General features: G+C 47.1%; 8 protein-coding genes across 8 annotated transcripts; 3 read left to right on the plus strand and 5 right to left on the minus strand.

Annotated features, from left to right (window-relative positions):
- Nucleotides 1-2,779: 2,779 nt before the first annotated feature.
- Nucleotides 2,780-3,172, minus strand: TbgDal_I2260 (hypothetical protein, unlikely; the record flags this gene model as incomplete). Its single annotated transcript, XM_011773201.1, has 1 exon — nt 2,780-3,172. One exon carries the CDS (start codon nt 3,170-3,172, stop codon nt 2,780-2,782), a length of 393 nt encoding a protein of 130 aa, XP_011771503.1.
- A 567-nt stretch (nt 3,173-3,739) lies between these two features.
- On the minus strand, nt 3,740-4,024 carry TbgDal_I2270 (hypothetical protein, unlikely; the record flags this gene model as incomplete). The annotated part of the gene is made up of 1 exon (XM_011773202.1): nt 3,740-4,024. The coding sequence occupies one exon, from the start codon at nt 4,022-4,024 to the stop codon at nt 3,740-3,742; it is 285 nt and encodes a 94-aa protein (XP_011771504.1).
- A 545-nt stretch (nt 4,025-4,569) lies between these two features.
- TbgDal_I2280 (hypothetical protein, unlikely) lies at nt 4,570-4,710 on the minus strand (the record flags this gene model as incomplete). The annotated part of the gene is made up of 1 exon (XM_011773203.1): nt 4,570-4,710. One exon carries the CDS (start codon nt 4,708-4,710, stop codon nt 4,570-4,572), a length of 141 nt encoding a protein of 46 aa, XP_011771505.1.
- A 66-nt stretch (nt 4,711-4,776) lies between these two features.
- On the minus strand, nt 4,777-5,385 carry TbgDal_I2290 (T. brucei spp.-specific protein; the record flags this gene model as incomplete). The annotated part of the gene is made up of 1 exon (XM_011773204.1): nt 4,777-5,385. The coding sequence occupies one exon, from the start codon at nt 5,383-5,385 to the stop codon at nt 4,777-4,779; it is 609 nt and encodes a 202-aa protein (XP_011771506.1).
- A 105-nt stretch (nt 5,386-5,490) lies between these two features.
- Nucleotides 5,491-5,718, plus strand: TbgDal_I2300 (hypothetical protein, unlikely; the record flags this gene model as incomplete). Its single annotated transcript, XM_011773205.1, has 1 exon — nt 5,491-5,718. One exon carries the CDS (start codon nt 5,491-5,493, stop codon nt 5,716-5,718), a length of 228 nt encoding a protein of 75 aa, XP_011771507.1.
- Nucleotides 5,719-6,382: 664 nt separating this feature from the next.
- TbgDal_I2310 (hypothetical protein, unlikely) lies at nt 6,383-6,661 on the minus strand (the record flags this gene model as incomplete). The annotated part of the gene is made up of 1 exon (XM_011773206.1): nt 6,383-6,661. The coding sequence occupies one exon, from the start codon at nt 6,659-6,661 to the stop codon at nt 6,383-6,385; it is 279 nt and encodes a 92-aa protein (XP_011771508.1).
- A 457-nt stretch (nt 6,662-7,118) lies between these two features.
- Nucleotides 7,119-7,295, plus strand: TbgDal_I2320 (hypothetical protein, unlikely; the record flags this gene model as incomplete). Its single annotated transcript, XM_011773207.1, has 1 exon — nt 7,119-7,295. The coding sequence occupies one exon, from the start codon at nt 7,119-7,121 to the stop codon at nt 7,293-7,295; it is 177 nt and encodes a 58-aa protein (XP_011771509.1).
- Nucleotides 7,296-7,926: 631 nt separating this feature from the next.
- TbgDal_I2330 (hypothetical protein, unlikely) lies at nt 7,927-8,178 on the plus strand (the record flags this gene model as incomplete). The annotated part of the gene is made up of 1 exon (XM_011773208.1): nt 7,927-8,178. One exon carries the CDS (start codon nt 7,927-7,929, stop codon nt 8,176-8,178), a length of 252 nt encoding a protein of 83 aa, XP_011771510.1.
- Nucleotides 8,179-13,901: the final 5,723 nt, after the last annotated feature.

The raw sequence follows: 13,901 nt of genomic DNA on the forward strand, positions 1-13,901 counted from the left end.
CTTTCTTTAATTCACCGGTATGATATCAACACCACTCGTAGACGTGCAAAAAAAAAAGTTAAATGCTTCTCTTGGTACATAACCAACAATAAAAAACGAAAGATATTTAAAAAACACTTCAAGTTGTCTCCACTTTACCAGAGCTTGCCCCTTATACACAAACAATATATAAAAAGAATACAGTTTACGTAAGCACGAATAATATCCACTGGATGATCTCTTTCTATTTGCTTTGTGCTTTCACAGTAAATTAGAGTTCATTTGGTCGCACGAACTCCAGTGGCTTCTATATCCCGTGGATAACATACGCGCAAAAACATTATATCCGCAAATGTTTTGTCAGCAAAACAGACCGAACCTGTAAAACTTTTCCACGATTGCTGTCCATACCACCCCCACGGCATATCAAACTATTCCAAATCCTTCATACGACCGTAGGGAAGTGCTTGCCAGACATATGGGCCGCAATATCTAGATCACCGTGACGAAGTTGCGAACAAAAATATTTTTCCGTCGTGGAAGCTGAGGTTTTCGCTTAGTTATTTGTATCAGCCGTGCCCTCACCAAATATACTAACTATCAGGTGTTGCCTACCATTCAACGTGAATTTTAAAAAAAATAAACACTAAATATATATGCCTATATCAGCTAAACAGTTTGTATTTGGTTTCCTTCAATTTATAGATTTTGTAAAATAAGTAACGAAGCTATGGAAATAAAGAACATAAAAATAAAAATAAAGTTCGAGTCAAAAACATTAAAAACAAAAAGCATATTCATGCAACAGACATAACTCAGTATGCCAACGGCTAGGTTCAGAAGCAACAAGCAAAGAAACAAAGTTTATTTTTTTCACACACTAAATAAGTCGAATTCCTCTCGTGTTGGACTGATAGGGAAATTGTAACCTGATTCTCGCAACTACAGTTGTTTCACCGCATATATTCTTGTACGTACCGCTATCTTTCACTTACGGTGCTCTTACATATGGAACATATCCACCAGTGTGTATGCATGTGTTGCAGTTGTTGGAGACAATGGCGCCCAATATTTGTTTCCTAAAGAGGGAAAACAAACATGCTTCACTCATTCCTACTAACCTCAAATATATGCATCTATATAAATTTTCTCTACACGGCCCCAAACATAATATTGCAGACTCGAATGGATCATATACGAAGTTATAACCCATCAGCATCAGACTGTCGTCACTCGAGGGGGAAGTGTCCGGATATAATCAACTGTTAACCGCTGTTTCATGTGTTCTCTCTATTCCAGTTAAACGAAGAAGGACGCAAGTGCAGTGCAAACGGGTCACTCTTTAAAAAACGAAAATAAAGATTTTTTTTCGCTCCCCAACAAACAACTCAGTGGAACGCGTTAGTTAAACGATGGCCAGTTAGCACATGGCCGCCTATATATTTATAATACCTTATGCGTGTGTTGCCTGACACTAAAATATCTCGGTACATCTAATTCAAATGCGGGTAGGTAGATGTCGTCACACGCACCGCAAAAAGGGAGAAATACCGACACGCGGTGATATCTGGCAAAATTCAAAAATCATTCAAACCTTCTATGAAAATCACAAATATATATATACCTAACTCCTTCGAGTGCAATGCGGGTGTACGGAGTCGCAGTTCCCTATTCAGAGTGCTGTTGTTCTCAGTTGAACAAAAATATGATAACTTAGAAACTCTCCGCTTCCTTTAAACAAAAACGTACCATAATATTTAGCTTTATGAGCATAGCACAGAGAAAAAACTGCAGAAATGTTGCGACGTTATATCTGTTTCGCTGACTGAATAATTTCACCACTGCTCTGTAAATGTCTTCTTTTCTTTTTTCTTATCTCCTCTTTTTTCGAACATATGTGGCTGCACATGTTTTATTTGCAGCTTCCACTGGATGGACTTCAGAAACAGCACTACTACTAGAAAATGTTAACCATTAATGCATAATCCATCACAAGAAAAAAATAAATATGTTCTCTAATAACCATAAACAATTAAGCAGTCACCGCGACATTCCCGTTAGCAACAAAACACAAAAAAATTATCAACAGTAAAAGCTAAAAAGGGGGTGCTCGGGGAGGTCGGCTGCGCTACAAAGGGTCCGATAACAGAGTTAACTTGATATAGGATAAATCATCGGCGTGTTTGACTAGGTTTTCTTCTTTTTTTTTCGGATGCGTACCATTCGAGGTATCTAATATTATTATTCGTGTTCCGGTAAATCGAGCATTCTGGCGCTCAACTGGCTAGTCTGTTCGAGCATACAATTTGAGTTCCTATCTTTAATTGGCAAATCACTACTGCCGCAACAAGGAGCAAACCACATGTTAATGCGCTCGCGTCCAAATGGGGAAAAAACAAAGCAAAATGAATTGTATTCCTGTTGTCAACTGTATTTTGCTTTTACTGAGTATATATGCGTCCCCCTTCCTTTCTCTTTTCTTTTCTGCCCCTTTCTCCAGAATGGCAAACGCAACAGGACACTACAACTTTCTTTTTTAAACGTATGACCGGTAGTTCTCCCTCCCCCCCCCCCCGTTACCCTACGGTATAAGCCGCTGCTTTGCACTTCGACGCTTCAAAAAAAAAAAAATGTCACGAAACTTTGTGCGTGCCACTCTTTCCTCCCCCCCCCTGCAAATGGAACCAAGTGCTGCAGCCCTCAAATTTTTAAGTAGGAAAATGTAGAAATTTTTTCAAAAAAAGGAAAAGCAGGCCACACTGAGTTGTCCCATCCACCCTCCTTGTGTTCCCTCCCGCCCTCAGCACCACACACGGGTGAAACGAGAAGCCACCGAATTAACAATAATAATAATAACCTTCCATAGTCTCACAGCTACACGAGCTCTTCCAATACTAAGGCACAGAAACCTCCAACGGACGAGACAAAGCCGAGCCGCGGAACGAGTGGAAAAAATCACATAACAGCCCTTTAGGCAAACCCATCCGCCAGCTCCTCCAAACAACCAGCATCCATGCACCTGGATGAAGTCTCTGACAATATCCGACAGCCAACGGATGATCCCGCTTCCCTTCATTTGAGCACGGCCGCGTTGTGAAGGAAAGTCGCGGCTCTCCGCTGTTTGGACCCATACTCTCCATCCCTCTACAAGGGGGAGAAAGCGCCAGCGGCTCGATGGAACCCCGGAAAACATAACCGCTTTTGCTGCATCCTTCCCCACTCCCTTCTCCACACGCAGTGCCTCCAGGGTTCGGTAATGTGAAAACCAGGTCGAAGTATTCTAAACCCTATTCAAAACCTTGTTTTAACACTTTTCCACTGCATTACCATGCTTTTCCAGCACCCGCTCAGTGAGACCCCTGCGATCCACGTATTTTCTCGCACAGCGAATCAGCCATGTTGCAGCACTGGATACACGCGCCACCTCGGTGCGCTGGGGAAGCCAGTGGCGTGATTGCGAATGACAACGCAACCACTCGCCTCTAACAGAAACAAGTTTGAGTGGGACTGACGATTAACTTCCGTCGGATGCAACATAAAGTGCACTGAGTCAGTGCGTTTACGATGCGATGCGCCATTACGCGTCACGCGAGGGGAGAGGCAACTGTACTCGGACGAGGGCTCCCCAGTGACGCCCGCTTTTTAGAAATGAGGAGGTTAAAGGGTGCATCGGGCGCGGAAATGCGGCGTTTCTTGTTGTTGATTTTTTCCTCTACCGATCCACCTGATCCGCCGAGGGAAAGTCGCACCGGGCTTTGAGTTAGGAAGGAGGGGTAAAAACACGCAAGATCACGGGCGGAATTGCGGGTGAATGCGGTTCCGGCAGTATCGCCTCCACCACCCCCAATAGAAGGGGGTTGTTGCAACACCTCTTCTTAAAGCGAATTGATAGGAAAGGGCGATGGCAGCGTCTACTGCTAGCGGCGCGCAACGGTGCGGAAAAAAAAGGACAGAAAATGCGCAAGGGTCGCTGCCAGCACCACCCCCGATTGGGGAACAATGGTGAGGGCGAAGAAAGGTACGGTGCTTGAGGAACTGGGTGCATTTCCGTGACGGCAACTCGCCGAAGAGAAAAGAGGCGAGGGTATCGATTAGGAAGGTGGGTGGGCGGCTTGACTTCGCTTTCTGCAGTCCAAAGAGCGTGAGATCTCGATACACTGGGTAGTCGTATTGACTTCGTATTACCAACCGGTGTTTTTTGTTGAAAAAATGAGTATGTCTGCTTAAAATCAAAAAGTAGGAAAGTCAGGCTCCTCTTCCAAACTGAAAAGTCAACGGGGAAAGGGTTTGGTAGTACATCGGCATTTTTTTTTCTAACTTTGTTGGACAGACGCTGGTTGTGGATGGAGCTTCAAACGCAGATAAAACGTGAAGAAAATATCCGTCGATTGCCTCAGGCACAGGTGCACTTTGCACGCTGGCGAGTAGCGCCAATTCTGTTGAGCGTGTAAGCTACGACAAGTTCGACATCTGGTTATTCTCTTCGGAGGAGGGAACACTGGAGGAATACCGTTGCGTACATAGCCATGGAAAGGGGCAAATTAGTTAGTAAAGGTGATTGTTTTTAAGTCATTTTGAAGCTTATGAAATTCAGGGCACATGCGCCAATTTTTTCATGGCGAAGGAAAGTCGGCAAGGTAATGTAAATTCGTCATCAGAAGGATTCACATGTTTCTGATGGAGCAGAAGCAGCGGCTCAACTACGGCGTAGCTGATATTATCCGAAGCCATCCCATAGTGTCAATATTCTAAAAGGCTGTTACATGGGGAGGTCTTATTAAAGCCACTCTTTGCATGTCATCCGTATGAACTGAACTCAAAAAAGTCCACATACATTGGGTATTGTGCAATATATATATATATATATATATATATATATATATATATGTATGTATATACCGTACACCGAAAAGCAAAGAATGTCCCTACGAACCTAGCAACGGTACTAAAATGTGCTATCAATATAAATATGATGAGCGGCTGATTGTCCGTTGTAAATAGAAAAGGGGGGGTCACAGAAGTAAAAGGGTCTCGCCACGCTAGCGACGTTGACGGTGCATGAGGGGGCTGTTCTCGACTTAATGCTTTGGATGATTTACATACATGTCCTGACAGTGGCAAACTGGGAGCTGGCTGAAAGAGGAACATATTGCATCCAATGTTTACGTAACTGAAACATGAAAAATGGTATGTAAACGGGAGCCATCTACACCAAGTCCTGAGATAGAAAGCCCCTTTAGTCAATCGGGCACTTTCACCAGTGGTAAATGCATTTAGGTGCAAAGGTGAAATTAAATACGACATCGACTTGGCGAAAAGAAAAAGGCGAGACGATGGAGAATTAACGTGCAGATATTTGGCAACAAATCGATGGCTGATCCAACAAGCAATAGAGCCGCTATTCATCTGGTTCGGGATATTTTTAGTTTCAAAGCATTGAAACACGCGTACGTTTCAGTGTTCTGATAATACTGCAGTCTTCTAGAGTAAGTGCTACCGCTGGTTCCCTTAATGGAGGCACACCGGAGGCTACGTTTGTTTCACAAGAAGTCCTTCGAAATTGAAAAAAGACAGAAAAAGAAGAAGCGTCTGTGGGGAACAACAAATACGGCGGGTGGAGTGAGGACTCTGCTGTACCGTGGAGGAGGAATTCTGTTGGTTACCGACTGCTTTCATTACCTTCCACATCTAATGCAGGTCGGAACGTGTTTCCCCTCGTCGCAGTGTCACCGCTTCTGACTTTTATAGTTATTCATTGCCAAATGTGACCACTCAGCTTCTTCCGTTTGTTGCGCCCCCCCCCCTTCAAAGAGGACAGTACCTTCAAATATTTTGTCAACCTGCGCTTCCGGTGTTGCATTCTTCCGAATGGGAAATGTTCACCTTTGCAAGCGTGGCATCGAATTTTACCACTACTAAGTGGTAACCAATGAAATCATCGCCAGGTGTTGCACTCCCAGAAGAAAAAAGGTGTTTCCCCCCTTTTCGTATGTGCACATGAGTCTACGAAAGGTATGTTGCGTAAACAATTGAAAAAGAACATGCTGGATGTGGTGTGGTGCTCGTCATTTCGGGCGCTGGTTGTTTTTTTCGTATTCAGTTGGAAGAACGTGTGAATACATGATTTTACGGTCTCGAGAAACCTGTGAGGTAGCAATGCTTTTTTTTAAAAAAATGAGGGAGGCGATGTTCCCTCAGACAGTAATATAGCCAACGAAAAACGAAAGCAATAATAACGATGGATGCATTCGTTTCGAATGAGAGAAATGATGGATGATCGACCGCAAGTTCTTTAGCTCAAAAAGGGTGCTAACTTTTGGAATAAGCTGGTGTACTGCACAGCTTGCATTTGGCGATGTTACCAGGAGCGTAAACAAGACTCAGAGTGTGATAACATAATACTTCACTGATAGAAAAGCGGCTCCAGTACAGAAGCTTTCATTTCGTTGTTTTTTCTGGGGGTGTGGGTCGCCTTTTTTTTTTTTTGCGATTGTTTGTCAGGAGGTTGGTTTATGTATGTAAGAAGATGTTGCGCGGCCCTAGAGAGAAAATGTTGTGTGGGACATGGGCCTTCACCCATCTGGAAGGGATGGGGGAAGATGTCGCGTTGGAACTCCATTATGTAGGCGCATATTCTAAGAACACTGGAGCAGCAAGCGCGCCAGTCTGTCGTAAATATCATTGAAGCATCGTATAGAAGAATGTCGTTAAACGTTTCTTGGAAGACACGTGCTGCAGTGGTTTCACAGGAGTGAATCAATGAAGCTGAGAGGGTTGAATGTGGAAGAGGAAATGGTAGTGGGATTCGGAGGTGAAGAAACCGTACCTAACGCTACCGGAAGAACTCATAACTACGGCAAGTCATAGCGTGTAAAGAGTTGAATATCAACGGATTTCAGAACATTGAACCGCCTAAGATGAGGGAAGTGCACCTTCGAAACACACAGAAATCGTGACTGAATGACACTCACGCAGAAAATACATGATTATTTTTTGTTTTTGGTAAATAAGAACCTTGGCATGGCTGGGGAGCGATGGGTGTGAAAGTAATACGGATGCCATATCCACTGGAAATATATGGAAGCTGTTGGTTGTAAATCTGCGCGGGTGCATATGAAGAGTCCTTATTGCTGTAACGAATGATTGGTTTGATGAAACTGAAGCTTCCAGTGCGTGCGGGAGGTTTGTACACGTGGTCACGCTTCAAAGCCCAGTCAGCTTTGGGGAAGGGGGAAGACGTTCTGGCTCACATGTCCTGCGAGAACTTGAGACGTGAGAATGAATTTCATGGACTAAAGAACCTGGGAGAAAGCTAAGTGTCTGAAGATGTAAGAACTTGGAGAATGCGGACGGATTAAAGTGATGATGGGGATTGCTGTAAAGTGAAACTGCCCGATCGAGAATGCTTAAATAGCGTAAGTGAACTTGGAAGCTGGATTTCCTCCCCCTTGACTTTTATGGGTGCAGTTCAGTGACGTTGTTGTTGTTTCCCCTTTGAGTCACACTGGCGAGCTCCAGGGTGCCGGGTCTTGACAGAGGTGAGCCTATCATGATGCGGAATATCACTCAGCTGTTTGAATTTGCCTGTAAATTACCCCAATTCGAAGAATTTGTACCTCGGCGAAAATAGTATTCTGACTAGTTACACTGTAGTTCTCCGTGTGTGTGTGTGTGTGTGTGTGTGTCAAAATTTAAACGGGGGCTGATAAGGCGGTTGAAAGAATCACTTTCGCAGAAAAATGTGTGAATATCAAGGAGTGGTTGTGGCGGTGCTGTTGTTGGCATCTGTAAAGTCCACTAACTGCTGTCAGAGAGTTCGCGCCGTCTCTCCTTTCTTCGGTCGATCTTTATTCCTCTCTCCTCCTTAAAAGTGTTTCTGGGCTGCTTGCCTGTGAAAGTTGCCAGCCGCTAGTCTCTTTTCTTCGCACATCTGTAATTATATTTTACATGCGCGCTATTGTGAATTTATTTGCATCCTCTTCACCAGTTATGTTGGCCTTTCTTCTATCTCCTGTTACTAACTCCGTATCCTTCCGATGCCCCAGTATTTATGCTCTGTTTCCCCTTTTCAAGTTTGTTTTGCGTTTTAAAAGTACCTCTCGCCTTCGCTTCTGTGCCCCTGGGGTGGAGGTTTCATGTTTCAGGGATATTTCAAATTTTTTTCGTATGTTGCCGTGGGAATTCTGTAAAATGGAGTGAACCATTTTGTTTGGGCATTTACGTAAGACGCTGTGGAGGATAAAGAGGCACAATTCAGCCTGCACGTGCTTCTGACAATGCTTCCTATCTGAGTGGCAACCTTTTTTTTCATTATTCCTGAGTTGTGCCCGGTGAATTGCAGGGTCACTAGTGTTAGCGAAATGTAGACAGGACGACGAACTTTTGGGATTACCCTTTACCAAGAAATTGTAACTGACTCAAGGTGTAGAGAGAAATAAGCCATATGGAAGCTAAACATGGGCCCCAGTTGTGATAGCAAACATGTTTATTGCTTATTTCGAGTAAGCCAAATACCACTGAATGAGGACTATCCAGCACGATCCCTGGCTGAGTAGCGGCTGCTGCTTCGGTACGGAAATTTACCTATCAACGGGGCAGGTCTTAAAAGAGGAGGGAAATGAACACGCAAATAAGCTGCAAAATAAGAAGTGGCAACAACACCCCTAGAGCAACCCTTCACTAATGTCTGTGATGGGTTCGATCTGGCGTAAGAGACGCTAAAGGAACACATTTAACAATAACATCCGGGTTCCACACCTGCCACCCGAAGGCTTCCGAATAGAGGAGCGAAAGAGTGAAATGTGATGAAGGAAGTGGCACAAATGTCTCAATGAGTCCGGTCCAACTGGGCACCTAAACTAGATGAGCGGTGAGAGGTGGAAAGGAACCCGTAACAAATTGAAACTAGATCGTCGGGCGGGGTTCCCAGCTCACATGCTCGTGCATCCTCCACCGAAAAAGTTGAGATGGAAATGGGGTTCAAGGACTTAGATTGCTCCGGGAGCACCCAAAGTATCGGACCGATACGAGACCTACTTCAATAAAGTTAGGCATGGCGCCCAGAGGTGCTGGACAAAAAAAAGAAGCAGGCCAGCACCTGCATCTCCGTTACCATCACCGCTACCCGGACCGAACGTTATGTTCGTGGGTGAAGCCAAAATGCCCCCAGCTCCCAAAGCGCGGTTGAGGGTTAGCGAAAAAAACATTTAGTGGCTCCAGGGGTTATGGGGAAGGAAGGGGGAGGGAGGGAATTTGTGATCCCCTCAGTGCTTCTAAGCAGAAGACCCAAGTCATGGCACCGCAGTATTGTGCATGCAGGTCAGAATCTGGAGCCGAAAGAAAAAGCGCGGTCCCTACACACATTCTCGTGTATATGCACACAGTGGGTAATAGAAAATGCGCACACGTATGTTACGTGTGGCGGTTGTTGCCGTAAATGATAAGTAGGTGGTGGGGAATGCGATGGCATTGGTGTTTTCAACCAGCACTGAGGATATCATGTGGCCTTTTGCAGTTGATTTGCTGCAGCCGGTTGTTGCACACCGCACCTTGCAAAACGGCCAAGAAATCATTTAAAGTTTTAAATCTTACGTCACATTTTCGAGGAACAAAACCTGTTTTGAATGCTATTGGCGTTTCTAACTATCGGGTAATAAGTATGTTGCCGTGTGTTATGATCTAAGAAAGACCCTGGCGATGCCGGCCACATCAACGTGGTGTCAGAGTCCAGTACCCCGTCTCATCGGGGGAAGCCAAGAGCCAGCAGCGTTCTTCTCATGGGAAGCAATGCTTTGCTCCGGCTACGGCATCATACAGCACAGGGATCAGCAGCGTCTTGCTGGGACACCGTTTTTCATTTGTCGGTCCCTGGGCACGTGGCTAGCGTGCCATCAGCAGTATCACCCGCACTAAGATGCTGCTGTCCGGTGATGTGGAAGAGAATCCCGGCCCGTCGTTGCGCGGGATGCAGTGGAACTGCACCGGGCTATCTCAAGGAAAGAGATTAGCACTTCACAAAACCCTTGTTGATGAGCGGATCGCCTTTTGTCTGTTGAGCGAGACAAGGATGACGCCTGGAGAGGCGGCTTGCTTTAGCGTTGCTGGCTACCAACATCACGGAATAGCTCGTAACTGCAAAGGATGAGGTGTATCAATACTAGTGAGGGAGGACCTACCAGTCGAGACCGGTATGGCCGTTGTTGGTCGCATTGAACAAGTGCATGCAACAATTCACCTTGCACGTGGAACGGCGCTGACTGTCACGTCGGCATACATCCCACCAAAACACACCTTCACGGCAACTGACCTAGATACGCTTCTGACAACTGCCGGTGCCCAGCTCATCGGTGCACACGCTAACGCACACACGTTGGCATGGGATCGCGCGAGCCCAGCAAATGCCAAGGGTGAAACCCTCACACAGTGGTGCATTGACAACCAGTTTCTGGTCTGCAACACTGGTGAGTGCACCAGGTACGCGCGCCACCACGGGGAGTCCACCCCTGATATGACACTGTCAAGGAATCGTACAGTGTACACGTGGACATCGCTGTATTCTCCCGATAGCGATCACCATCACATATTTTTCGACGTTATCGTCGGAGACGACACAGATGCACTGAGTTGCCCGCGGCTTCGAAAGCCCATGTACGCATGGCTAAAAGCTAACTGGAGGAATTTCCGTCTCAAGGTTGACGAGCTCTGCAGGAAAATTGGTAGAGAGAAGAACGTCAACACCCTGGAACAGAAATTGAGCTCCGCCATCCGCATTGCGACGAAGGTCTCCGTCCCCTGTGGCTGCAGAGCAACGCCACCACATTGGACACCTGAGCTCGCGAAACTCGATGAAGAGATCGCTGGATGTGGACCCTCCCACCGAAGGGAAAAGTTGGTAGCCACGCGTAAGCAGATCCTGGACCGTACCACAAAGAAGAGATGGAGCACGCTATGCTCCAGACTTGCGGTGTCAGACCGCTGCAGTTGGCACATTGTCAAGAAGGTATATGCGCCACGACCACTAACCACACCGGCTGTACTTGTTGATAACGCGGCCATCACGGACTACCGTCAAGCTGAGAGGTTCAGTAAACTGTACTCGTCCCGCGCAAGAAGGCACCCCGACTCACACCCACCGGCACCAATAAAGACGATAGCGAGTGAGTTCAGTCCCATCACGATGGCTGAACTACGGAGATCGATCAAACTGCTACCGAGTGGATCCGCAGCCGGACCTGATTGCTTATACAACGAGGCACTGCAACATCTCGGCAGAACAGCGCTGAATGTTGTTCTGAGGCTATTCAATGAGAGCCTACGAACGGGAGTCGTGCCGCCTGCATGGAAGACTGGTGTTATCATCCCCATCCTGAAGGCCGGAAAAAAGGCGGAGGACCTCGATTCTTACAGGCCAGTGACGCTCACGAGCTGTCTCTGCAAAGTCATGAAGCGCATAATTGCCGCGAGGCTTAGAGACACTGTTGAGTCCCAGCTGACGCCGCAGCAATCAGGCTTTCGCCCCGGATGCTCAACGCTCGAACAACTCCTGCACGTCCGCGCTGCCCTCTGCCGCCCCACGCACCAATCTCGTACGGGTGCTGTATTCGTCGACTACGACAAGGCATTCGATACAGTAGACCACGACAAAATTGCGAGTGAAATGCACATAATGAAGGTATCACCCCACATTGTGAAGTGGTGCGTATCATTTCTGAGTAACCGAACTGGCAGAGTGAGATTCAAGGAGAAGCTTTCCAGAAGCAGAACATTTGAGCGAGGAGTGCCACAAGGAACTGTCCCTGGTTCGATAATGTTCATTATTGTCGTGAACTCGTTGAGCCAACGCCTTGCAGAAGTGCCGTTACTGCAGCACGGATTCTTTGCAGACGACCTGACGATACTTGCGAGGCACACAGAGAGGGATGTCATCAACCACACACTACAATGCGGCCTAAACGTGGTGTTACAGTGGTCAAAAGAGTACTTCATGTCTGTCAACGTAGCGAAAACGAAGTGCACACTCTTCGGGTTCACAGAGCGCCACCCCCTTGCATTACAACTGGACGGCGAAAGAATAGGAGCTGACAGGATACCGAAGCTTCTAGGAGTAACATTCCAGTGTCTGCAGGGAATGGCAACACATGCGGCCGATATGAGACGCAAGATGGACTTCAGACTACTGCAGATAGCGGCCATCTCAGCTTCTACATGGGGGCCAAGACGACAAGTACTGAGAGCTTTTTATCTAGCACTCGTACAGGCACACACCATGTATGGCTTTGAGGTATGGTACTGGGACGCTTCGGAACGAAGTCGCGACCTCCTTGCATCAGCACAACACAAAGCCAGTCGCATCATAGCTGGCATACCGCATGGGACGCGCAAAGAGGACTCTCTTCTGGAAGCAAACATCCTGCCACTCAAGACGACCACTCTTGTGTGCAGCATAAAATTCATGCTGATGTGTGAGTCACGAGGCGGATGTTTGCGGCGCAGTGCTGAAGAAGTATACCACAGCAAACACCCAGTCAGAGTCTTACATTCCCGCATCATGCGGTCTTATCCCCACCTCCACATTGAGCCACGAGAGGATCCACTAGAGACATCGACGCTCCGTCACAGCTGCCGACCGCTATTTCACACGCAGATAAAGCCTGTGTGCGCTGATGACCCTGAAGATGTCAAAAAGGAAGGCTTCCGAAAAGTGGATTGAACGGCATTTTGCACGGAGGGGGAAGGAGCCACAGCGGCGAGAGCACTACGAATTGTGGACTGATGAATCCGTTTCCCTCGGTGAGATGTGCGGAGCAGGGGAACTCTCATGCAGTTACAGAGCGGAATGCGTAGCATTAGAGATAGGACTGCAACGGCTGCTGAAATGCCTTCCGGCATACAGAAGCACACCGAGCAGGTTGTCCATCTTCTCTGACTCGCTTTCAATGTTGACAGCACTGCAGACAGGCCCCCTAGCCGTAACGGACCCAATTCTAAGACGACTATGGAGGCTTCTGCTTCAAGTTCAGAGAAGGAAGTTGCGTATCCGACTGCCATTTGTGTTTGGCCATTGTGGCGTGAAACGGAATGACGTTTGCGATGACATGGCCAAAAAGGCCGCAGATTTACCACAGTTGCGAGACACATTGATCCCCGACATCATTGCTTATGCGAAGCGAGTGCTTAGGTCGGAAGAAGTCCATGAGAACACTCATAGGTTTGGTATCACGGGCAACCACTTTCCAACAAAACATAAAGAAGAACTGACGAGGGAAGAAGAAACGGCACTGGCACGCTTTCGGGTTGGGTCTTCAAGACACTATGGATGGATGTTGCGAAAGATCAACCCGAGTGCGCTTCCACAGTGCCGATGGTGTAACAAGCGACAGGCAGCGATAGGGCCAACAATACAAACGGCCCTAACTGTTGCGACACGCACTCTTCAGAGAACCTCCGAACCGACCAAATGTACGGAATGTGATGCCACATACCAATGCCGCTCGAGTGCTGTAACGCACATGGTAAACAAACATGGCTTTGTGCGAGCTGATGCCCTCCGGAGGATCAAATACGGCGATGCAACACCTGCAGTGGATATCCCCCCGGAGCCCCCTCCAGTGCTGGCGATCGTTCCTTTACCATCGAGCACACGAGTCCCGATGAGACCGCAGGTGCTTCATTGTACCCTTCTGTGCCTCCAAATTCGCAGTGCCAGGCCGACTATTACACCACCTTAGAACAATACATGGCATAGGCAGCGGTAGTTGCCGCGTGAAAAGGGGGCGAGAGAACGAGGACTCAGTGCAAGGAGATGGTAAAGCCCCAGCAGCGCCAGCCTCTCAGGATACACGGAAGCTGCCGTTTCAATGTGACCTGTGCGAGGCGAGCTTCGGTACACGTTCTTCCCTGACACTACACAAGAAATTCAAACA

This window comes from Trypanosoma brucei, chromosome 1 (assembly GCF_000210295.1).
Source record: "Trypanosoma brucei gambiense DAL972 chromosome 1, complete sequence".
Lineage (NCBI taxonomy): Eukaryota > Euglenozoa > Kinetoplastea > Trypanosomatida > Trypanosomatidae > Trypanosoma > Trypanosoma brucei.